The following is a 25,368-nucleotide window of genomic DNA, read 5'->3' as shown; positions in this document are numbered from 1 at the left end:
TTAGACCTACCCATGATCTCCATATAAGGAAACCAAAGGGCAGAGTCAGGGTTTGTGGGAGGTAGCTTTGGATATATATTTCAGAAACTTGTATCTTAGACTAAAATATGTTAGGAAGTAGAATGCAAAACCTATTGACTCCGGTGAGATGAAATAAGAAAGAAAAAAAAGTTTGAGGAGCTTCTTCTATGAAGTGTGGTTTGTGTTTTCTACCCGCCTTCAACTCTCAGCTCGACTGTCTCCTTGTTTTATGAAGGCAAAGAGTCTGGGAATTGAGCCAGTGGACCAGTTCTGTGCTGGCTCGATGCCAGTGTTTCTGCCCTCTCCGACACCATCTCCATTACATTATCTTGGTGGCTGTCGTCTATACTTGAACACCACCGCTAGTCTTCAACAACCACAATGTATATATATATAATATACCTTATCATGAGTCAAAGAAAATGATATGGATCCTGTAGGACACAATGAATTGCAGAACACTGGAAAACAATAGTGTACATCTACAGGTTAACAGTTGACATGATATTTTATTTACTGACAGAGATATAGGAGAATCTAGTACAATACAGAGACAGTTTTGCAGGACACATAGACTAAAAGGCATACTCTTACATAGTTGGTGAAAGGTGGCGCTCACACAGAACACATACTGTACAACGAGTGGACAAAGCATTAAGAACACCTGCTCTTTCCTTGACAGACTGAACAGGTGAATCCAAGTGAAATCTATGATCCCTTATTGATGTCACCTGTTAAATACACTTCAAATCGGTGTACATGAAGGGGAGGAGACAGGCTAAAAAGAAGGATTTTTAAGCCTTGAGAGAATTGAGACATGGATTGTGTATGTGTGACATTCAGAGGGTGAATGGGGGGGGTGCAACTCAATATTAGGAAGGTGTTCTTACTGTTTTGTCCACTCAGTGTAAATCATAATACAATGACAGGTTATATTGACGTGCATAATTAAAATGTAAATATTATTTCTGATCGTTTAAGGCTGGTTGACGCTTGGCTCTTGTTGCAGAACGACAGAAGGGACGAGAAGCAAAGAGCTGCAGTGCCTGGTTATATAATGGACCTACAGTGGATGTTGGAAACACATTGCCTCCCTCACTGAGCAATGTGTCATTTTACATTTGGGGAACTATAAGTGATCATGGACACCTTGGTCTTCATTACAGGGCTAATCACAAAAAAAAACAGTTTGTGTGTGTGTGTGTTTGTGTGTCAGAGGAGGCTGGTGGGAGGAGCTATAGGAGGATGGGCTCATTGTAATGGCTGGAATGGAATTCATGGAACGGAGTCAAACGTGGTTTCTATATGTTTGATACCGTTCCACATGTTCCATTCCAGTCTTTACACTAAGCCGTCCCTATAGCACCTCCCATCAGCCTCCTCAGGTGTGTGTGTGCCACTACGGGTGCATGCATGTGTGTGGCTAAGTGCAGGTAAGTGCTGGTTTTGTTCCACTACGACAGCTGGTCTCTACAGGAGGGGGAAGATATAAATGAACGGATGATGGCTGGTCTCTACAGGAGGAGTAAGATATAAAGTGACGGATGATGGCTGGTCTCTACAGGAGGGGGAAGATATAAAGGGACGGATGATGTCTGGTCTCTACAGGAGGGGGAAGATATAAAGTGACGGATGATGGCTGGTCTCTACAGGAGGGGGAAGATATAAAGTGACGGATGATGGCTGGTCTCTACAGGAGGGGGAAGATATAAAGTGACGGATGATGGCTGGTCTCTACAGGAGGGGGAAGATATAAAGGGACGGATGATGGCTGGTCTCTACAGGAGGGGGAAGATATAAAGAGACGGACGATGGCTGGTCTCTACAGGAGGGGGAAGATATAAAGGGATACATGATGGCTGGTCTCTACAGTAGGGGATGATATAAAGGGATGGATGATGGCTGGTCTCTACAGGAGGGGAAAGATATAAAGGGACAGACGGCTCATTTCCTTTTTTCTTTCTCCGCCCCCAGACACCGCACCCCCTCCAGCAGCATAGGAGTACCATGGTGACGATCTACAGAGAGAGGGAGAGGGGGAGGGAGGGAGAGATAGGGAGAAGAGAGAGGGAAGGAGGGAGAGGGTGGGGTAGATTGGGTTGGCGGGTAAGAGATAGGGCGAGAGAGAGAAAGAGAGAGGTAGGGAGATTGAGAAAGAGAGCGGAAGAGTCACTGTTATTTTGCTGAGTAAAGGATCATAGTGAGTGTGTGATGTAGAGGAAGTTGCAGAGACCTCTTAGTCCACCAGAGGGTGCTGTCCACCCTTTAACACTGACAGGCCATACATAGTACATCTGTTGCATAATAGCATTTAACTCAGCAGTATGCCTTACTGTAAATACCATAAGTAACTAACTGCAGATATTTCCCCTATTAACACAGGGTTACTGCCCAGATGATCAGTATGTGTGTCACTGTGTGTGTTTCTGTGTGTATGACTGTGTCCACACATGACCAGGCACACAGGAGTAACTCACCCATGACCCGGGCCTGTAGTCTGACCCGCAGACGTTGGTCCTTCTTCCCCCGGCTGATCAGGGTCAGCTCCTCCTGCAGCACCCCCTCCTGATGGGTGGTGTACTCACACGTCACCTTCACCCCACCTAGAGGGAGGGAGGGAGGGAGGGAGGGAGGGAGGGAGGGAGGGAGGGAGGGAGGGAGGGAGGGAGGGAGGGAGGGAGGGAGGGAGATAGCAGGAGATGGCAGATGGACCAAGAGAAACAAGGAATGGATGGAGAGAGGGAGAGAGACAGGGAATGGATGGAGAGAGGGAGGGAGACAGACAGAGGTAGAAAAAGAAAGGGAGAGAAAAAAGAAAGACAGAAAAAAGGAGAGAAAGATGGAGACAGTCAATAATAAAAGGACAGGAATGGTCGGGGAAAGAGTGACATGAAGACAGAGACAAAAAGTCATCAAACAGACAGAAGTAACGTAAGACTGAGAGACAGTAGTCTATTGAGTATTTATAACCAGTATTTACTTCAATGTAATTCGCCATAGTTCCCCACATACCATAAAATCTGTGTCTGAAATGCCACCATATTCCCTATATAGTACACTAATTTGATCAGGGCCTATAGGGAATATTCAATGTTTCAAGTTAATAGAATAGGCTGCTCTCCATGACACAACCCAGGGTTCTCTTACAGGAAGCCACTCTGAAAGCCCAGAGGGGAGATCAGATTCTTTCCCCCTAAAATTCAAATGGTGCCCTATTCCCTATATTGTGTTCTACCTTTGTCCAAAGGACTATGGGCCTGCCATGTGGGCACTGGTCAAAAGCAGTGCACTGTATAGGGAATGGGGTGACAAGGGGACATTTGGGAGGAAGCCAGGGAAACAAATCAAATTGTATTGGTCACATGTGCAGGTGTAGACCTTACAGTGAAATGCTTACTTATGAGCCCATAACCAACAATGCAGATGGAATAAGAAAAATAAATACAAGTACAAGTAACTAAAGAGCAGCAGTAAAATAACAATAGCGAGACTATATATACATACATACACATATATACATATATGTAGGTAGAGTTATTAAAGTGACTATGCATAGTTGATAACAACAGAGAGTAGCAGAGGTGTAAAAGAGAGGGGGGGAGCAATGCAAAATAATCTCTTCTTCTGGTCTCCTCTCTCTGAATCGATTCATGGCTGAAATGGGAGCTGATGGATTGATCTCTTTGGTCTTTGTTTGCCTCTGGTAATGACTGTCTAGTGGTGGTTATATTGCTCTGGTAATGACTGTCTGGTAGTGGTTATATTCCTCTGGTAATGACTGTCTGGTGGTGGTTATATTCCTCTGGTAATGACTGTCTAGTGGTGGTTATATTGCTCTGGTAATGACTGTCTGGTAGTGGTTATATTCCTCTGGTAATGACTGTCTGGTGGTGGTTATATTCCTCTGGTAATGACTGTCTAGTGGTGGTTATATTGCTCTGGTAATGACTGTCTGGTAGTGGTTATATTCCTCTGGTAATGACTGTCTGGTAGTGGTTATATTCCTCTGGTAATAACTGTCTAGTGGTGGTTATATTCCTCTGATGATAACTGTCTTGTGGTGGTTATATTCCTCTGGTAATGACTGTCTGGTAGTGGTTATATTCGTCTGGTAATGACTGTCTGGTGGTGGTTATATTCCTCTGGTAATGACTGTCTGGTAGTGGTTATATTCCTCTGGTAATGACTGTCTGGTAGTGGTTATATTCCTCTGGTAATGACTGTCTAGTGATGGTTATATTCCTCTGGTAATGACTGTCTAGTGATGGTTATATTCCTCTGGTAATGACTGTCTAGTGGTGGTTATATTCCTCTGGTAATGACTGTCTGGTAGTGGTTATATTCCTCTGGTAATAACTGTCTAGTGGTGGTTATATTCCTCTGGTAATGACTGTCTGAGGGTGGTTATATTCCTCTGGTAATAACTGTCTGGTAGTGGTTATATTCCTCTGGTAATAACTGTCTAGTGGTGGTTATATTCCTCTGGTAATGACTGTCTGGTGGTGGTTATATTCCTCTGGTAATGACTGTCTGGTAGTGGTTATATTCCTCTGGTAATGACTGTCTAGTGGTGGTTATATTCCTCTGGTAATGACTGTCTGGTAGTGGTTATATTCCTCTGGTAATAACTGTCTTGTGGTGGTTATATTCCTCTGGTAATGACTGTCTGGTAGTGGTTATATTCATCTGGTAATGACTGTCTGGTGGTGGTTATATTCCTCTGGTAATGACTGTCTGGTAGTGGTTATATTCCTCTGGTAATGACTGTCTGGTAGTGGTTATATTCCTCTGGTAATGACTGTCTAGTGATGGTTATATTCCTCTGGTAATGACTGTCTAGTGATGGTTATATTCCTCTGGTAATGACTGTCTAGTGGTGGTTATATTCCTCTGGTAATGACTGTCTGGTAGTGGTTATATTCCTCTGGTAATGACTGTCTAGTGATGGTTATATTCCTCTGGTAATGACTGTCTAGTGGTGGTTATATTCCTCTGGTAATGACTGTCTGGTCGTGGTTATATTCCTCTGGTAATGACTGTCTGGTGGTGGTTATATTCCTCTGGTAATGACTGTCTGGTAGTGGTTATATTCCTCTGGTAATGACTGTCTGGTGGTGGTTATATTCCTCTGATAATGACTGTCTGGTAGTGGTTATATTCCTCTGGTAATGACTGTCTGGTGGTGGTTATATTCCTCTGGTAATGACTGTCTGGTAGTGGTTATATTCCTCTGGTAATGACTGTCTGGTAGTGGTTATATTCCTCTGGTAATAACTGTCTAGTGGTGGTTATATTCCTCTGGTAATGACTGTCTGAGGGTGATTATATTCCTCTGGTAATAACTGTCTGGTAGTGGTTATATTCCTCTGGTAATAACTGTCTAGTGGTGGTTATATTGCTCTGGTAATGACTGTCTGGTAGTGGTTATATTCCTCTGGTAATGACTGTCTGAGGGTGGTTATATTCCTCTGGTAATAACTGTCTAGTGGTGGTTATATTCCTCTGGTAATGACTGTCTAGTGGTGGTTATATTCGTCTGGTAATGACTGTCTGGTAGTGGTTATATTCCTCTGGTAATAACTGTCTGGTAGTGGTTATATTCCTCTGGTAATAACTGTCTGGTAGTGGTTATATTCCTCTGGTAATGACTGTCTAGTGGTGGTTATATTCCTCTGGTAATGACTGTCTGGTAGTGGTTATATTCCTCTGGTAATGACTGTCTGGTGGTGGTTATATTCCTCTGGTAATGACTGTCTGGTGGTGGTTATATTCCTCTGGTAATGACTGTCTGGTAGTGGTTATATTCCTCTGGTAATGACTGTCTGGTAGTGGTTATATTCCTCTGGTAATGACTGTCTGGTGGTGGTTATATTCCTCTGGTAATGACTGTCTGGTGGTGGTTATATTCCTCTGGTAATGACTGTCTGGTAGTGGTTATATTCCTCTGGTAATGACTGTCTGGTAGTGGTTATATTCCTCTGGTAATGACTGTCTGGTAGTGGTTATATTCCTCTGGTAATGACTGTCTGGTGGTGGTTATATTCCTCTGGTAATAACTGTCTGGTAGTGGTTATATTCCTCTGGTAATTCCGATCAGAGCCTCACCCTCCATGGGTCGGATGGCATTGGGAGGGGAACAGGGGATGGAGAGCGGATCTAAAGAATGCAGAATAGGTGATAAAAGAGGAAGAGGTAGGGAAATTGTCGCCTTTGCGCCAGACAAGTATTCATTGGGGACAGGGGATGGAGGGGGAGAAAAAGTAGAAGAAGGAAGAGACCTTCGCCAGTGATCCAGACAAACATTCAAGTTTCACAGGTTTGATAACATACCAGTTACTGTAATAGTAGGTTACAGTAATGACAGAAACAGTGTCTTGTTATGGTGCTAATATGTTTGTTGGCAGAGGGGCACATGGGAGATTAGATATGCCTTGTTAGTGGTTTTCTGCCACTTTCAGGTCTACACTGCACCCATCTTTACCAATATATCCATTTACTCAATCCATATCCATTTGGACGATTTGGATCCTGTACAAGGAACACAGAAGCAATCATCTCAGTTTCTATCCTGGGTCGCATTCAATAGGCTTCGAACAGTATAAAAACTGATTGAAACAGGAAAGGAATACCTGGACTCCAATAAGAAACACTAATTTTCATTTTCCATTGCAAAACGGTTTAACGTTTTCTTTGACATGCCCTAATGCATACGGCCCTGGTCTCCAACGTACCCTCTGGTGTCGGTGTGACACGGTTGACTTTGAGGAGGGGTCTGGGAGTCGGTGATGAGGAGGAAGGGAGGGAGCACACATCTTTCCCCAGCACAGGCACCTCTGGGAGGGTGAAGACGATCTCATAACGATGCAGACTCCTCAGGAACCCTACCTGAACAGAGAGAGAGTGTATGTGAGAGAGAGAGAGAGAGAGAGAGAGAGAGAGAGAGAGAGAGAGAGGAGAAACACAGTATAAATTATATAAACACTTATTAAATACTCACACACGTCTTATGAAATGCGTTAAGTAGTTCTTATGTAGGTACCCATCAGGGGTGCATTCAGCAGGGCATAACGTTGTAGAAATATGTTATGGAGAACAAACATGGCTCTATGACCTGTAGAATAAGGAATCATGTCTGCTCTATTCATAACATTTCAATCTGCAATGTTCAACAATGTTTGCCTACTGAACTTGGCACAAGCAATTCGAGCATTCATATTCCAAACCCCGCCCACCTTAACCAGGAAGTTCCCATCAGGCTCTGGGAGAGCAGGGATGGAAGAATCCTTGGCTTTGTCCTCACGGTGAACAGGGGAGCCCATGGCATCCTCGTCGTCAGGGAAACGCACGCTTCCTCCCTTTGAGGTCGACCCTGGGGAAGAGGCAGTAAGGGCGTGACTCGGTCAGGGACAGAAATACACACACAGGCACGTACTGAACACACGCACACACATATCGTTCATGCATGGCTAAGCAGCTGTATAGGACTGCAAGTTTTCATTGCGCTTTTATGAGAGAGAGAGTGAGACAGAGAGCAGAGAGAGAGGGAGAGAGTTAGTGTTTTGGTCTATCAGTATAACTTAGGTCTGACATGGTATTAGGGCTTTACAAACAGCGGGAAGGGAATTGAAAATCCATGCACTTAGAGACAATCGCTGGCAGATAAATGAATTAATGTTTGGGCGATATCAGTTGCAGACAGACAGACAGACAGACAGACAGACAGACAGACAGACAGACAGACAGACAGACAGACAGAAACACACACATAGAAGTCAAGGACTCACCCTTCCTGCCTGTTGCCATGTCAATGTCAGGCCAGGAATGATGGATCACACTGTATCAGTCTGAATTTGTGATGTCATCATTACCCTCCTTCAGAGAACATGACAAGGAACAATGTAAGGAGATAGAGAGAGAGGGAGAACAAGAGAGATGGAGAGAGAAAAGGGGGGAGCAGATGAGGAATGAAAGAGGTGAAGAGTGAGGTGAAAGAGGGAGAGAAAGAGAGACCAAGTCACAATTTATTTGTAAAGGTGACAGCTCCTCAACAACAGTTTCTTCTGTCTTCTGTCATTTTCTGCCAAAAAGTTCCCTCAGACTAAACCACCTCTTAGAACTAGAAGTAGGACAAAGTAGCCCCTAGGCCTAGACACTCATTTAAAGTCAGTTAAACACTTTCCCCTCTAATTACGGTCATGATTTGGGTATAAGCGATGGCTGATCCTAGACCTGTGAATCAAAATAGGAAAAGCAGTCACATCTGAGGTTACTTGTCGCATGGTGTTTGGTAATAATTCTATGATATTCTTAAAGTAAAAGTCAAATAAACTAAAGTGTCACTGGCAAAGTCATAACGGTAAAGTGGTTTATTTTCTTTAGCTCTGTGCCAGGTAGCAACTTCTGCCCAAAAGTACTCTGGTACTGTAGCGTATCAATCCGCTGGATAGAGCCCTAGACTGAGTTCCAAATGGTACCCTAGTGCATTTCTTTTAACAAGGTCCAATAGGGGAATAGGGTGCCATCTGTTCCGCACGTCAACAATAACCTTTGACCTTAAATTTAATCCTACTGCGGCTTTATCAATATCATTAGAAGCGCCCAGCTGTGAGTCCAGTCCAGTGTTGCAGACAAAGGCGCGGCTAAACGACTCCCTGACCTGCTCACTAAAGAAGCTTATCTCTGCCCACAAAGCTTACCAGGTAGGATTAGAGGAAGAAATTAGAAAGAGTCATTTCTTACAGTTTTACCATTGGGAGTTGGGTACCGAGCCTAATTCACACAATCCTCCCTAATACGGAAACACTGGAGGGGGAATAGCCTTGAGTGTTATGTAACCTAAACTAGAATGGGGAGGAAATAGAACACAGAACAGAGAGAAGCTCATTCCATTCCTCATTCAAGCTCATTCCATTCTATTTATAACGGCCTTACTGTACCATCGACAGTTATCCAGTTGTGGAAAAAGTACCCAATTGTCATCCTTGATTTAAAGTAAAGACCCTAATAGTAAATGACTGAAGTGGAAGTGAAAGTCACCCAGTAGAATACTACTTGAGTAAAAATCTAAAACTATCTGCTTTTAAATACACTTAAAGATGCACTACGCAGAAATAACTCCATTTTTTCCTGGTTGCTAAAATTGTAATAGGTTGCCTAAATTCAGTTCATGTGGCAAAACAAACAGGTAGAGAATCATTGGACCATGAAAACTGCTGTGAAATATATTTTCCATAACCCAAAATATTTTATTTGAAGCTGTTTGAAGCTGGTGTGCAAAACGGAAAGTAAAAGATGCAAAAACAACACTTAAGAATGGGAAGCATAGAAATGGAGCACATAGAATGGATACACCACTTCTTTTACTTGCTTTCAATGAGAATGACATATCTATCACTCACATTTCTATGTGCATTTGGTTGGGGTCACCCAAAAAGTTATATATTGTAGCTTTAAGTATCAAAAGTAGAAGCTATAAATCCATCCAAATTCCTTATATAAAGCAAACCAGACGGCACAATTAGCTTTTTTTTTTAATGGATAGCCAGGGGCACACTCCAACACTGACCAACAGACCATTTACAAACACTCAGACATCATTTACAAACAAAGCATCTGTGTTAAGTGAGTTCGCCAGATCAGAGGCAGTATGGATGACCAAGGATGTTCTCTTGATAACTGTATGAATTGGACCATTCTTCCCTGTCCTGCTAAGCATTCGATTACCGAGTACCCTAGCCTACTGTTGGTGTCAGGGACAATAAGGCCTAATAAAAAGTACAGTGCATTCTGAAAGTATTCAGACCCCTTCACTTTTTCCACATTTTGTTACGTTCCCGCATTATTCTATATATATATTTTTTTTTATCAATCTACACACAATACCCGATAATGACAAAGCGAAAACAGGTTTTTAGAAATGTTTGCAAATGTATTAAAAATAAAAAGCATAAATACCTTATTTACATAAGTATTCAGACACTTTGCTATGAGACTCAAAATTTAGCTCAGGTGCATCCTGTTTTCATTCATCATCCTTAAGATGTTTCTACAACTTGATTGGAGTCCACCTGTGATAAATTCAATTGATTGGACATGATTTAGAAAGGCACACACCTGTCTATTTAAGGTCCCACAGTTGACAGTGCACGTCAGAGCAAAAACCAAGCCATGAGGTCGAAGGAATTGTCTGTAGAGCTCCGAGACAGGATTGTGTTAAGGCACAGATCAGGGGAAAGGTACCCAAAAAATTCTGCAGCATTGAAGGTCCCCAAGAAAACAGTTGCTTCCATCATTCTTAAATGGAAGACATTTGGAACCACCAAGACTCTTCCTAGAGCCGGCCGCCAAGCCAAACTGAGCAATCAAGGGAGAAGGGCCTTGGTCAGGGAGGTGACCAAGAACCCGATGGACACTAGAGGTCGACCGATTAATCGGAATGGCCGATTAATTAGGGCCGATTTCAAGTTTTCATAACAATCGGAAATCTGTATTTTTGGGCTTCGATTTTGCCTATTTAAAAAAAAGAATGTTTATACCTTTATTTAACTAGGCAAGTCAGTTAAGAACACATTCTTATTTTCAATGATGGCCTAGGAACGGTGGGTTATCTGCCTTGTTCAGGGGCAAAACGACAGATTTTCACCTTGTTCGCTCGGGGGATCTTGCAACCTTACAGGTAACTAGTCCAACGCTCTAACCACCTGCCTCTCATTGCACTCCATGAGGAGCTTGCCTGTTACGCGAATGCAGTAGATACAAGGTAAGTTGCAAGCTAGCATTAAACGTATCTTATAAAAAACAATCAATCAATCATAATCACTAGTTATAACTACACATGGTTGATGATATTACTAGTTTATCTAGCGTGTCCTGCGTTGCATATAATCGATGCGGTGCGTATCGTTGCTCCAATGTGTACCTAACCATGAACATCAATGCCTTTCTTAAAATCAATACACAGAAGTATATATTTTTAAACCTGCATATTTAGCTAAAAGAAATCCAGGTTAGCAGGCAATATTAACCAGGTGAAATTGTGTCACTTCTCTTACGTTCATTGCACACAGAGTCAGGCAGGGTATATGCAACAGTTTGGGCAGCCTTGCTCATTGCGAACTAATTTGCCAGAATTGTATGTAATTATGACATAACATTGAAGGTTGTGCAATGTAACAGCAATATTTAGACTTATGGATGCCACCCGTTAGATAAAATACCGAACGGTTCCGTATTTCACTGAAATAATAAACATTTTGTTTTCGAAATGATAGTTTCTGGATTCTACCATATTAATGACCAAAGGCTCGTATTTCTGTGTGTTATGTTATAGTTAAGTCTATGATTTGATAGAGCAGTCTGACTGAGCGATAGTAGGCAGCAGCAGGCTCGTAAGCATTCATTCAAACAGCACTTTCGTGCGTTTTGCCAGCAGCTCTTCGCAGCACTGTTTATGACTTCAAGCCTATCAGCCTAATGGCTGGTGTAACCAATGTGAAATGGCTAGCTAGTTAGCGGGGTTTCGTAACTCGCTCTGAGACTTGGAGTAGTTATTCCCCCCGCGGCTTTAGTGGAGCGATGGGTAATGCTGCTTCGAGTGTGGCTGTTGTCGATGTGTTCCTGGTTCGAGCCCAGGTAGGTATACTGTTACACTGGCAATACTATAGTGCCTATAAGAACATCCAATAGTCAAAGGTATATGAAATACAAATGGTATAGAGAGAAATAGTCCTATAAATACTATATTAACTACAACATAAAACCTCTTACCTTGGAATATTGAAGCCTCATGTTAAAAGGAACCACCAGCTTTCATATGTTCTCATGTTCTGAGCAAGGAACTCAAACGCTTTTTTACATGGCACATATTGCACTTTTACTTCCCCAACACATTGTTTTTGCATTATTTAAACCAAATTGAACATGTTTCATTATTTATTTGAGGCTAAATTGATTTTATTGATGTATTATATCAAGTTAAAATAAGTTTTCATTCAGTATTGTTGTAATTGTCATTATTATAAATATATATTTTTTTAAATTGTCTGATTAATCGGTATCTGCTTTTTTTTGGTCCTCCAATAATCGGTATCGGCGTTGAAAAATCATAATCGGTCGACCTCTAATGGACACTATGACAAAGCTCCAGAGATCCTCTGTAGAGATAGTAGAACCTTCCAGAAGGACAACCATCTCTGCAGCACTCCACCACTCAGGCATGTATAGTAGATTGGCCAGACGGTAGCCAATCCTCAGTAAAAGGCATATAGTCCGCTTGTAGTTTTCCAAAAGGCATCTAAAGGACTCTCAGACCATGAGAAACAAGATTCTCTGGTCTGATGAAACCAATATTGAACTCTTTGGCCTAAATGCCAAGTGTCACGTCTGGAGGAAACTCGGCACCGCTCATCACCTGGCCAATACCATTCCTACGGTGAAGCATTGTGGTGGCAGCATCATGCTGTGGGGATGTCAGGATCAAGGGAAAGATGAACTGTGCAAAGTACAGAGAGATCCTGGACGAAAACCTGCCCCAGACCTCAGACCTTCCAACAGGACAACAACCCTAAGCACACAGCCAAGACAATGCAGCAGGAGTGGCTTCGGGACCAGTCTCTGAATGTCCTTGAGAGGCCCAGCCAGAGTCCGGATTTGAACCCAATCGAACATCTCTGGAGAGACCTGAAAATAGCTGTGCAGAGACACTCCCCATCCAACCTGACAGAGCTTGAGAGGATCAGCAGAGAAGAATGGGAGAAACTCCCCAAGTACAGATGTGCCAAGCTTGTAGCATCATACCTAAGAAGACTCAAGGCTGTAATCAATGCCAAAGGTACTTCAACAAAGTACTGAGTAAAGGGTCTGAATACTTATGTAAATGTGATGTTTCATTTTTTTGCAAACCTGTTTTTTCTTTGTCATTGTGGAGTATTATGTGTAGATTGATGAGTAAATATATATATATATATTTTTAAATAAGGCTGTAACCTAACAAAATGTGGAAAGAGTCAACTTTCAGAATGCACTGTTGTAGGCTTCAGGTAACGTACAGATATCCCCCCCAAAATAATGAAGTAGTAGTCTACTTCAAACTAGATTTTACTTTGTTACTTTACACCACTGCAGTTATCAATGGGACCTGGACGCATTGTGCAAAGGCATCGCGGTTGGTAGGCTTCTACCTTATTTGACACTGTCACTGTTCTACGTGCAAATGCGGCACTGTTGGGAACGACCCAGCCCCGAGCCGCCACCACCGCATCAACAGGGAGGGACATCGATACGTGCGCCGCCCGGGACATTTTTGACCGGTTTTAGCCTAATTACAAAATACTTGCGAATAGGTGTTCCTTAGTCTGCTTTAGTTGTTTATTGAATATATAGCCAATTCAATGCTGTTCTTTTCAATCACATAGCCCACCAGTGTTTTTATTCTAATGTTACAATTTCCATGTTGACGATCACACACACTGCATGCCCATTAGTTGCATTTGCTGTCGTTTCAACGGATGGGCAAAACTGCAACGAATAGATTTGGACAACAACAACATATTCGTTATATTGTCATTGTGACATAAATCAAATCGAATATATTCAACCTGAGAGAGAGACAGACAGACAGACGGGCAGATCGGCAGATAGCCTAGCCTACGCCCAGTTAGATGCAATACGATATGAACCTCCGAACTGGATTCCCCCCAGGTGCAAGAAAGCGTTTATGAAAATGTTTAACGTGATTAAAAAACCTATCGAAGCACTTACCGCTTTGGAGATTTTGTTCAGTGCTTAGTGATGATGGTATCGGACAGTGGAAAGCGTTACCATCCCAAACGGCATGCTGCTTGCTGTGTTTGTCTGATCTCTTATTACCGAGGCTCTACTCAGTCTCCTCTCCAGCTCTCCTCCTCCGGACAGACGCAGTCTACAACAGCCATACCTGGCACGTCGCTTTCTCGGTGACCTATAGCTGCAGTCATTGGCGGATGCAGGCATCGCGGGGAGGGAGGTTTTTCAACACTCCTCATGTAAACATCACGTTTACACTGTAATTATTCTGCCTATTAGATAGTTGTGGTATTGGCCCTATACCTGCTTTCAGATTTAATGAAATGCAGGCTATCAATTGGATAAATATTTTATTTGTAGCCTTATTGAATATGCTAATTTAATAGGCTCTAACAGGGTATAATATAATATAATAGCCTATACAATACTGTACTAGAAAGTTCAAGAAGATGGACAACTCAAGGTCAGGGTTATTTTAGAAAAATTCATGCAATGATTTATTAGATTAGCCTCCAATTGAACTCCTATCACAACATGATTCAAATATATTCTGTCACTAATATAGTTTTCCAAAAAGTATTCAGTCTCATTCACCCCAGGCTATCCAATATGTTGAGCGTGAAAAACCCAGCAGCGTTGCAGTTCTTGAGACAAACCGGTGAGCCGGGCACCTACTACCATACCCCTTTCAAAGGCACTTAAATCTTTAGTCTTGCCCATTCACCCTCTGAATGGCACACATACGCAATCCATGTTTTGTCCACTCTGTGTAGAATACGATGACTAAATTGACTGGCTCATGAAGGATTCTTTGTCTTTGTGTTTGTCTCTGGGTCTTACTCAGTGGCTCCCAGTCCACATAGTTTACATTTGGTTTATTGTGGACATTCTTCAAAAACTGGATTGTAATGTACAAGTAATATGTTTTATTTGTAATGACTGTGGTTATGTCACAAATAACACACTATTCCCTATAGTAATGCAATACATAGGGCCCATGGGGGCTCTGGTCAAAGAAGCAGACTATATGTGAATAGGGAGCCATGTGAGACACATATGACCCTATATAGACAGATGAATCCATCCTGTGATAAGGACAGATGGTGAAATCCTTCATTCTCAGACTGATGGACTGTAGTCGGTTGTATTGGTCAAAATGATCAGTCCAATCCAGACTCAGTATCCAGATTATCCATTGGTCAGCTCCATAGAACACAGGAGGTCATTATGAATGGTTCTAAGGGACTGTATTTCATTGCAGAAAATTGTTCCCTCTCTTCTGGCCTTGTTCCCTTCCCTATGTTGACATGAGACATCTGGGTATATTGGGCGCATCAGCTATAGCTTCCCCCATATTGCTTTGCCCTATCCAGTCCCGTCCTATTGGCTCAGTGAAGAACATTGAACAAGGACAGCCTGAAGGAAACTACCTTTAGGAATGAACACAAAAACGAAAACCCATCTCAGTCCACCAGAGGCATCGAGACAGGACAAATGATGAGCGGCGCCTCGTTCCTGCCAGACTTATTGGTGCAAGGGCTGAAGAAGGGATGAATGACATCCGAGAAGCTGTCGGTGAATGTATAGATGAGTATCTTAGCGTCCACGTTATAGAACGACACCTGTCCCTTATCACAGTCTACGTAGATCCCTATACGGTTGGGTTTGTGGTTGAGGCCCAGCGCTGTCGACGGTTCCGTTCGGAACGCGTAGTCGTTCTTATCCCGGAGACTCAGGAACCAGTAGCCGTGGGCGGGGCTTACTATGATCTTCCCTTTCCTGTTGATGGAGTGGCTAGCCACGCCCAGGTCCCAGTCCGTCTTCCCACCCACCTCCACCTACGAATACAAATCACCCAAAGTCATAATCAATACACTACAATACAACATCATGCAATACAACAACACTGGATGGTGAGCACATGTATATTCACATCATCCCTGGCATACAGTCCCGTCATCTATCAGGCCCCATTATGAGCCACTGTTCTTCAGCCTGATGGCTGTTGGAATGAAACTAGCCCTGCTTCTGTTCTCACCTCCCAGTAATGGCGTCCCGAAGAGAAGGCCTGGCGCCCGAGGACGCAGACCACACGGTCAAAGCGCTCGGGGCCGTCCGCCACGGGCTGGTAGCGGTCCCAGCAGCGCACCTGCTTGCCGTCATCGGAAATGAGCAGGCGTGGGTGGGCGGTGAGGGGGTCCAGGGTGATGTCCACTGAGAGGGAGAGGAGGGGAGAGGTAGAAGGGGAGGGGGGGGGGGCAGAGAGAGAGACATACAGAGGGAGAGAATGAGTGGGGGAGAGAAAGAGAGAACAGAGGCATAGAGAAAGAGGGAGAAAAAGTCATCAATCACCAATCAAGAGTTCAATCAGCAGTTTTGTGTCTATAACTAGCAGGAATGTGCTTGACACATGAACACAGAAAACATGATACAGGAAGAAGGAAGTACATACCTGCATATTCCTGCACTCTCCTCACCTCTGGAGAGAGAGAGCGAGAGAGAGAGAGAGAGAGAGAGAGAGAGAGAGAGAGAGAGAGGAGAGAGAGAGAGAGATGTTAAACCATCTAACCCCTGATCAAATACTGTATGTATTATCACATGACTGGGACTTTGAGTTAATAAATTAATCAAAGCCTTACTTGGTTTTGGATTTCTTCCCACTGACTGGTCTGGTTGAGGTTGAGAAAGCCAATCTGGCCAAACAAAAGAGAATACATGTAATTAAACAACGGGTGGGTCTAATCCTAAATGCTGATTGGTTAAAATCGCATGGTAACCGAACTAATAAAATGAACGACCAGCCGGCTTGGGTAGCAACCCTAGATCTGTGTCGGCTTATATCTTGTGGAAGGATGAAATAGTTTGAATATATTAATCAAGTCAAGCTTTTAATGAAAATATGTCAATCGTTATTTGAATATGTTAGTAACCGTTGTACAAAAGTGACGATGCCCTCGAAGCCGGTGTTTGGAGGATATATTCGTCTCGGGCCTAACAACATTGTACCAATTTATCCTCCAAACACCACCATCTCGGTCATTATACCTTAATTAGACACTTTATGTATCATTGGTAACTGACACATATGGAATGGGCCTGTGCGTGTGAAAGAAACAGGAACAGATCCAAACCTGGACTTCCTACAGAGTGTTCTGGTGGAGGTGGAGAACGCAAACCTGGACTTCCTACAGAGTGTTCTGGTGGAGGTGGAGAATGCAAACTTGGACTATCTCTTCCCACAGAGTGTTCTGTTGGAGGTGGAGAATGCAAACCTGGACTATCTCTTCCTACAGAGTGTTCTGTTGGAGGTGGAGAACGCAAACCTGGACTATCTCTTCCTACAGAGTGTTCTGTTGGAGGTGGAGAATGCAAACCTGGACAATCTCTTCCTACAGAGTGTTCTGGTGGAGGTGGAGAACGCAAACCTGGACTATCTCTTCCTACAGAGTGTTCTGTTGGAGGTGGAGAATGCAAACCTGGACAATCTCTTCCTACAGAGTGTTCTGGTGGAGGTGGAGAACGCAAACCTGGACTATCTCTTCCTACAGAGTGTTCTGTTGGAGGTGGAGAACGCAAACCTGGCAAAACAATATCATGTAATCAAATACAGTGTTATTATTACAAACAAATGGAAAGGGATGAGTGTGACAGAAGCAGCCGTGAATTAATTTAAATCTTACTTGGACTACTTCTTCCCAGGGACTGGTCTGGTTGAGAAGGTAAATCTGGCCAAACAAATTAGAATACAGGAAATCAATTACTGCATGAATTATTAGACATATGTTGGGTCTGTGAGTGTGACAGAGACATGAATGTTATCTTGGATTTACTTGGACTATTTCTTCCGACAGCATGGTTTGGTTGAGAAAGCAAACCTGGCCAAACAAAAGAGAATACATCAAATCAATACCGTATAGATTATTAGACACACGGAATGGGAGGAGCTGGGACTTTGAGTGTGACACAGGCATGAATGAAAATCATACTTGGACTACATCTTCCCACAGATTGGTCTGGTTGAGGTTGAGGACGCAACCCTGGCCAAACATAAGAGAATGCATTAATCAATATCAGACACATATTAGATCATAATTAACATTAAAAGATACAGATGGGATGGTACTTTGAGCGTGTAGACCTTACTTGGAATATATCTCCCCACGGATTGGTCTGTTTGAGGTTGAGGACGCAGACCTGGCCAACAAAAGACAATGCAGTGTATGGGTCTATAGGTTCTCAACTGGTTTTGCCTTGGGACCCTAAATTAACTAGGTTGTCTCAGTCACAACACAATATTTGCAATGGGAAAAATAATCTGCAAAATATAATCTGAAAAACTATTTTTAATTCTGTATTGATTTTAAATATAGCAATTATATGACAAGGGAACAATATTCCCACCTCTTTCATTGTCAATAAATACATTTTGCCCATGTTCTTGATGAAGATTGTTAATAAACTCACCGGTTTGAGACAATAAAATCAACCAAAATAGTGCTGCTAATAGCTTTATATTGAAAATACTGTGATTGAAGACTAATTGTTCAGAGATTAAATTATATAAAAATGGAAGTTCATTATCATTTATTCACACTCTCTACCTGGTTTAAGTTGTTTAAGTTCAGACTGGAGTATTTTTATATGACATTTTTTATTTATTTTACTGACACAAACAACCCATTCAAAACCGCTTGCGACCTAAATTTGGGTCACGACCCACCAGTTGAGTATCGATGGTCTACATCATCCTCCACATATTGTATTGTAGCCTAGTCGTGTTCATAAAGTAAAGTTAGACCGTCTCAACACTACAGTATTGTAGCCTAGTAATGTTCATGAAGTAAAGTTAGACAGTCACAACACTACAGTATTGTAGCCTATTAGGGTTCATAAAGTAAAGTTAGACCATCTCAACACTACAGTATTGTAGCCTATTAGTGTTCATGAAGGTAAGTTAGACAGTCACAACACTACAATATTGTAGCCAAGTAGTGCTCATAAAGTAAAATTAGACCGTCTCAACACTACAGTATTGTAGCCTAGTAGTGCTCATAAAGTAAAATTAGACCGTCTCAACACTATAGTATTGTAGTAGTGCTCATAAAGTAAAGTTAGACCGTCTCAACACTGTCTGTCACTTGCAACAACCCAGCGAGCAAAAGTGGTAAAATCTTGACGTAATTTCAACCAGTTTTGCCCACTTTGAAACTGATAGTACTCATAGAATGTATAGGAGTTCTACAACGGTCAGCCATAACTCACAGATCTCCGGCAGTCTCTTGAGCTCCTCCCGAAACCGCTCCACCATTTGATTGACAGTCAGAAGCACCGCCCCTGAGGTGAGGTCAGAGGTCACAACAGCATCCGACCAATCCCTGGTCTGAGGCGGGGTGGAGAATGTCTGAGAAGAGGAATAAAGAGAATGGAGGAATAAATGAATTAGAAAAAACAAGAGGCAAGATAATTTTAAATGAAGAGAATGGAAAGGAAAAGTACCTCTTACCTTGTAACTAAGGTAACTAAAGGAAAAAACGGTTTCAAAAAAGGTAGAAATTGTTGAAAAGGATGAATAAAGACAAAAAGATGTGATGAACAGAAAGAGTCTCTAACCTTGAAGAAAAGTACGTAGTCGTCAGACTGAGCTAGCTGGGTGAGGGTAGCGCTTCTCTTCCTCAGCTCAGAGATCTCCTATGATAGGAAAGAAAATACAATAAATACTTTATTATGAATAATCCCAGAGGGAATTGGTTTGTCAACCATTGCAGCAACACAGTCACAAAGACAACAATCAGCAATATCAGTAGCTTAAAAAGATAGCAGTATGAATTTATTTTATTGATCACCTACTGAAGATGCAAATGAGCTGTTTAGCCATATCTAGTACAATGCATCACATTTCGTGTGATTTAAGTTTTAATAATATTGTGTCAACTCCGCCTTCTCTGCTATTGATATGATTGTCCTCTTGATGAAATAAACCATTCTCTCTGAAATAAACCATTCACTCAAATAAAATGAATGAATAAAATGACACCTGCTCTAGGTCTCTGATGAGGGTCTGTCCTCGGTGCTGTGCAGCCCGCTGTGACATCTCTATCACCTCCAACAACTCTGCCTGGCTCCTCTCCACAGACCTCACCAGGGCAGAGAACATATGCATGCTGCCTGCTGTCTCATGCTCCGCACACACCTGGGGAGGGAGAGAGAGAGAGAGAGGTAAAGAGGGAGAGAGAGGGAGAGAGAGAGAGAGGGAGAGAGAGAGAGAGAGAGAGGGAGAGAGAGAGGGAGAGAGAGAGGGAGAGAGAGGGAGAGAGAGAGAGAGAGGGATGATGAGGGGCAGGGAGAGAGGATGAAAAGACAAAGAGGGGAGGGAGAGAGAGAGGGAGAGAGAGGGATGATGAGGGGCAGGGAGAGAGGGTTGAAAGACAAAGAGGGGAGGGAGAGAGAGGGAGGATGAGGGGCAGGGAGAGTGTGTGTGTGTGTACTGTGTGTGTGTGTCTGTGTCTGTGTGTGTGTGTGTGTGTGTGTGTGTGTGTGTGTGTGTGTGTGTGTGTGTGTGTGTGTGTGTGTGTGTGTGTGTGTGTGTGTGTGTGTGTGTGTGTGTGTGTGTGTGTGTGTGTGTGTGTGTGTGTGTCTGTGTGTGTGTGTTCCAGACACCCACCTGTATGTTCTCCAGTGATGTCCTGATGTCCTCCACCTTCTTTTCTCTCTGTGTGATCATGTCCCTCAGCTCTGCCTCTGTGATTTCCAACTGAGACTGCATACAGAAACAGACCTGAGTCAACATAATGCAATGTACTTATTCCTTATTCCTAGTATGTACATATCTACCTCTACCTCGAAGCATGTGATTAACACAATTTAAATATGTTTCAAACACCCAGTCTCTTTTGTGTAGAGTTGATTAAACTGACTATATAGCTTTGGTTAATACAGTATGTTTTCATTTCTACAGTATTAGCATTGCAATTGGAGTACCCTACATCTCCATCAGAATTAGTTCACACACCTCTGCTCCTCCACCTCTGTCCCTCTCCCTACCTTCTTAATGAGCCACTCTCTCTTGGCTGGTATAACCTGGTGTCCATGGTGCTCTCCCTCCATGCACACGGCACACCCACACGTCTGGTCTGTCCGGCAGAAGAACTCCAGCCCCCTCTGGTGTTCAGGACAGAGAGGCGCGTCGGTGGAGGAATCAGCCGGCCCGCTCAGGGTGTATCTGCGTGGGACAACAGGAGGGGCGGGGGGCGAGAGGGCGGTGGTGTTGGAGGAGAAGGGTGAGGGCTGGTGGGGGTGGAGGACGGGCGGAGGGGTTCTGGAGTTCGAAGGTCGTTGGAACCTGGTCTTCATCTCCAACAACAAATCCCCAGGCATCACACCCATCCCTGGGGGTCTTGGAGGGACCGGAGGACGCTCAACCCCGTATGACACCCCCTCATTTCCACCGCCACCCCAACCTTGACTCTCAATCCCTCCTTCAAACACCATGGCCCCCCGGTCCAATCCGTCCGCCATCTTCTTAAACTGCTCGGTGATCTCCTTCAGGGTGCGGTTGATGTGAAGTTCCGGCCTCTTCCTGAAGCTCTCCTTACACAGCGGGCACACACACGTCTTCCCTCCTCCTCCTTCAACAACAAGTTACAGTTCATTTCATTCATTCACAAGGTGGAATACAATTGATCTCTGAATGGGGATGTGATGAAAAAGGCCTACTAATAGGAAACAACCAATAAGATTGCATGGATGTAAGTTGTTGCATGTATTGGTCTCATGTACATACAAACAAATGTACATTTCAATTTCAGGTAGTCTACAGTATATAGGCCTAAGTAAACATTTATATTTCAGGTAGTGTACAGTATATAGACCTATGTACATTTATATTTCAGGTAATATACAGTATATAGACCTATGTACATTTACATTTCAAGTTGTGTATAGTAAATAGGCCTATGTAAACATACAATCTAATTTCTCTCTCTCTCTCTATGTACATTTATATTTCAAGTTGTGTAGGGTCTATAGGCCCATGAACATTTATGTTTCAGGTAATATACAGTATATAGGCCTATGTAAACATACAAACAAATGTACATTTATATTTCAGGTAGTGTACAGTATATACAAAGCCACAATACATACCATCCCAGTAGGTGGAGATGCAGTCCAGACAGTAGCTGTGACCACAGGGTGTGGAGACTGGGTTGGTGAACACATCCAGGCAGATAGAACAGATGAACTGATCCTCAGAGAGGAAGCCACCCGACCCGGAGAGAGCCATTCTGGGGAAAATGGTAGAGCTAGTGGTCTGGAGCTCTGCAGGGGAGATGGTAAGGCTGGCTGGTAGGGCTACTGGTCTGGACCTCTGCTGGGGAGACGGTAGGGCTGGCTGGTAGGGCTACTGGTCTGGAGCTCTGCAGAGGAGACGGTAGGGCTGGCTGGTAGGGCTACTGGTCTGGAGCTCTGCAGAGGAGACGGTAGGGCTGGCTGGTAGGGCTACTGGTCTGGAGCTCTGCAGGGGAGACGGTAGGGCTGGCTGGTAGGGCTACTGGTCTGGAGCTCTGCAGGGGAGACGGTAGGGCTGGCTGGTAGGGCTACTGGTCTGGAGCTCTGCAGGGGAGACGGTAGGGCTGGCTGGTAGGGCTACTGGTCTGGAGCTCTGCAGGGGAGACGGTAGGGCTGGCTGGTAGGGCTACTGGTCTGGAGCTCTGCAGGGGAGACGGTAGGGCTGGCTGGTAGGGCTACTGGTCTGGAGCTCTGCAGGGGAGACGGTAGGGCTGGATGGTAGGGCTACTGGTCTGGAGCTCTGCAGGGGAGACGGTAGGGCTGGCTGGTAGGGCTACTGGTCTGGAGCTCTGCTGGGGAGACGGTAGGGCTGGCTGGTAGGGCTACTGGTCTGGACCTCTGCTGGGGAGACGGTAGGGCTGGCTGGTAGGGCTACTGGTCTGGACCTCTGCTGGGGAGACGGTAGGGCTGGCTGATAGGGCTACTGGTCTGGACCTCTGCTGGGGAGACGGTAGGGCTGGCTGGTAGGGCTACTGGTCTGGAGCTCTGCAGCTAGGGGGCAACAGAACGCAAGTGTTAGGTGTCATTAAAAAGTTTGTTGAGCGGAATCTGCCCAGCCCAGAGGGAGCCTGGCTGGTGCTGGGGCTTTAGGATAGGGCTGGGGCTGGGGCTGGAGGCTGGGGCTGGGGCTGAGGCTGGGGCTGAGGCTGGGGCCGGTGAGACACTAGGGCTGGCTGGTAGGGCTACTTATCTGGATCTCTGCAGCTAGGGGACAGGAGCTCCCAGGTATTAGGTGGATTGAGAGTGTGTGTAAATGTCCCTTTTGTTTAGGTAATGTCTGTCAACACACACACACACACACACACACACACACACACACACACACACACACACACACACACACACACACACACACACACACACACACACACACACACACACACACACACACACACACACACACACACACACACACACACAGAGAGAGACTGTGTCCTCCACAGAGGAACATTTGTCTCAGTCAAGCATGGCTGCCTGTGAGATAATGTAGAAGAATGTGGTCTGTGCACTCTGACTGATGTTTACCCGCGTTACACACAGTAGGCCTGTATCTGTCACATCAGACAGGGGGTGGAATGAAGTAGGACCGGCAGCACAGAGGAGACCTCAACCAGCGCTGATACTGTCGCCTATGGCAACATGGTAAAAACTACCTGTTTGGACTATCTGGTTGGAGAAAACAAGGATCAATAGGCCTTCAGGCTGTTGTTAGGCCACAGCCTCTGCCTGACAGGAAACATCTTTAAACATGCACTATAACTAGGCAATATGTTTAAAACACAAAATAAGACTGCTAGTAATCCTCACTTACTCGTTTGCACTCTGTAACCTAAACTGCTATTTGGGGCTCACACAATGTTACTTTCACAAATCACTACCTAGACAATGTCATTACCACACATGCTATGTCAAAACCACCCAGCCTATGTCATGACCACCCAGCCTAAGTCATGACCACCCAGCCTATGTCATGACCACCCAGGGTATATCATGTTCTTAGTACTTATTATTATCTTTCATTTGTTTATGGTTAATGTCAGTAGCCATACTAGGGTGGCCACATGTAAAATATCCATATGCACGCACACACACACACACACACACACACACACACACACACACACACACACACACACACACACACACACACACACACACACACACACACACACACACAGAGAGAGAGAGAGAGAGAGCTCATGGGGTTTAAGGTGGAAGAGAGCAATACAAATTTAAATTCCGTCATCATTTCTCAACGTTTGTACGGACAGATGTAGCCTATTGAATCTCATTATAGAATATGCCCAAATGTATCCTCCAATTGCAACATCTGCCTATGCCCACACATATAGAATATGCCCAAATGTATCCTCCAATTGCAACATCTGCCTATGCCCACACATATAGAATATGCCCAAATGTATCCTCCAATTGCAACATCTGCCTATGCCCACACATATAGAATATGCCCAAATGTATCCTCCAATTGCAACATCTGCCTATGCCCACACATATAGAATATGCCCAAATGTATCCTCCAATTTCAACATCTGCCTATGCCCACACATATAGAATATGCCCAAATGTATCCTCCAATTTCAACATCTGCCTATGCCCACACATATTGTCTCAAGAAAAACATCTATATTTTGAATGAAGTTGGACGAAATGACCTTCTATATTTCCACCTAATACAGCTACTTACTTACTTTTGCAGCTCTTCCTCAGAAGCAAACTTGTAAGGCATAACTTTCCTCTCCAAGGTTACCTGGAATTTTGCCTTTCAGGATTTGAAAAATATGATTGGTTAACCATTGGCCTATGACATGTCTTGCACTGCACTGGGCTGCATGGCATGTCAGATCTTAAAAATGATTGAAGAACACATGTTTAACATCACCAGTAGGTTTAGGCTACCACATCCTTACGATATTATATATATTTTCATAAGCGCAACGTGACCGCAAGCGACATATTTGATCAAAATTGGGGACAAATCAGCCTTTTGTTTTATAAGTTAGTAGTGTTTGAATTTGTTGATAAAATGCATGACATGAATGACATGATTGGCTTTGGTCACCCAAAGCCATACTGGTTTAAATAGAATGCACTTCTTCACTTCCTTCACTGTGTTATCTCATACTAATCTTCTCTTGCAGGAAAATCCACAGGTACTTGCCATCTCTCTTATCATGCATCTGTACCTTGAGTACTACTTCTCATCAACTATCAGGTGACTAGGCAACGTGAAATCAATGACATAATACTTCCATTTACATCATCTATTGGATGCAGATAAATGTACAGAGCTGGCTATCAAAGACACGTATTTTGTGGGACAAGACTCACAGTCACACAGGACTTAAAGTTGATAGAACTCAAAATGTGGTAGACTCCTATGTAGGCCAACACACAAGGGACCAGGGCCAGATTAATGCAGGAGATTACCAGGGCAGAAGCCCCTGGGGGTCCCAGGCCAGTGGTGGGACCAAGACAGAG

The 25,368-nt window shown here is 43.8% G+C and overlaps 2 protein-coding genes across 2 annotated transcripts; both read right to left on the bottom strand.

Moving 5' to 3' along the window:
- Positions 1-510: 510 nt before the first annotated feature.
- LOC139403110 (adipose-secreted signaling protein-like) lies at positions 511-13,933 on the bottom strand. Its single transcript, XM_071146821.1, has 6 exons — positions 13,780-13,933; positions 7,806-7,893; positions 7,254-7,390; positions 6,753-6,906; positions 2,499-2,624; positions 511-2,039 (listed from the first exon to the last, which is right to left on the bottom strand). The coding sequence occupies exons 2-6, from the start codon at positions 7,822-7,824 to the stop codon at positions 1,966-1,968; spliced, it is 510 nt and encodes a 169-aa protein (XP_071002922.1). The 5' UTR covers positions 7,825-7,893; positions 13,780-13,933; the 3' UTR covers positions 511-1,965.
- Positions 13,934-14,295: 362 nt separating this feature from the next.
- LOC139403113 (E3 ubiquitin-protein ligase TRIM21-like) lies at positions 14,296-22,168 on the bottom strand. The gene is made up of 14 exons (XM_071146823.1): positions 21,946-22,168; positions 20,845-21,428; positions 20,465-20,560; positions 19,838-19,993; positions 19,414-19,491; positions 19,066-19,204; positions 17,947-17,997; positions 17,790-17,840; positions 17,634-17,678; positions 17,484-17,528; positions 16,443-16,496; positions 16,256-16,282; positions 15,842-16,017; positions 14,296-15,641 (listed from the first exon to the last, which is right to left on the bottom strand). Exons 1-14 carry the CDS (start codon positions 22,082-22,084, stop codon positions 15,267-15,269), a joined length of 2,016 nt encoding a protein of 671 aa, XP_071002924.1. The 5' UTR covers positions 22,085-22,168; the 3' UTR covers positions 14,296-15,266.
- Between the last annotated feature and the right edge of the window lie 3,200 nt (positions 22,169-25,368).

Source organism: Oncorhynchus clarkii, unplaced genomic scaffold (genome assembly GCF_045791955.1).
Source record: "Oncorhynchus clarkii lewisi isolate Uvic-CL-2024 unplaced genomic scaffold, UVic_Ocla_1.0 unplaced_contig_5351_pilon_pilon, whole genome shotgun sequence".
Taxonomy (NCBI): domain Eukaryota; kingdom Metazoa; phylum Chordata; class Actinopteri; order Salmoniformes; family Salmonidae; genus Oncorhynchus; species Oncorhynchus clarkii.
This window is presented reverse-complemented; position numbering and strand designations above follow the sequence as displayed.

What these genes read in the sequence shown, in the direction of transcription:
- LOC139403110 (XM_071146821.1), bottom strand. An exon ending in ATGGGAACTTCCTGGTTAAG is followed by an intron (nt 6,907 to 7,253) that starts GTGGGCGGGGTT and finishes CTCTCTGTTCAG; the next exon opens with GTAGGGTTCCTGAGGAGTCT. An exon ending in TGTCACACCGACACCAGAGG is followed by an intron (nt 2,625 to 6,752) that starts GTACGTTGGAGA and finishes CCCTCCCTCTAG; the next exon opens with GTGGGGTGAAGGTGACGTGT.
- LOC139403113 (XM_071146823.1), bottom strand. Translation starts at nt 22,084, where the DNA reads ATGGCTCTCTCCGGGTCGGGTGGCTTCCTCTCTGAGGATCAGTTCATC. An exon ending in ACTACGTACTTTTCTTCAAG is followed by an intron (nt 19,205 to 19,413) that starts GTTAGAGACTCT and finishes TCCTCTTCTCAG; the next exon opens with ACATTCTCCACCCCGCCTCA. An exon ending in TGTCGGAAGAAATAGTCCAA is followed by an intron (nt 17,529 to 17,633) that starts GTAAATCCAAGA and finishes TTGTTTGGCCAG; the next exon opens with ATTTACCTTCTCAACCAGAC.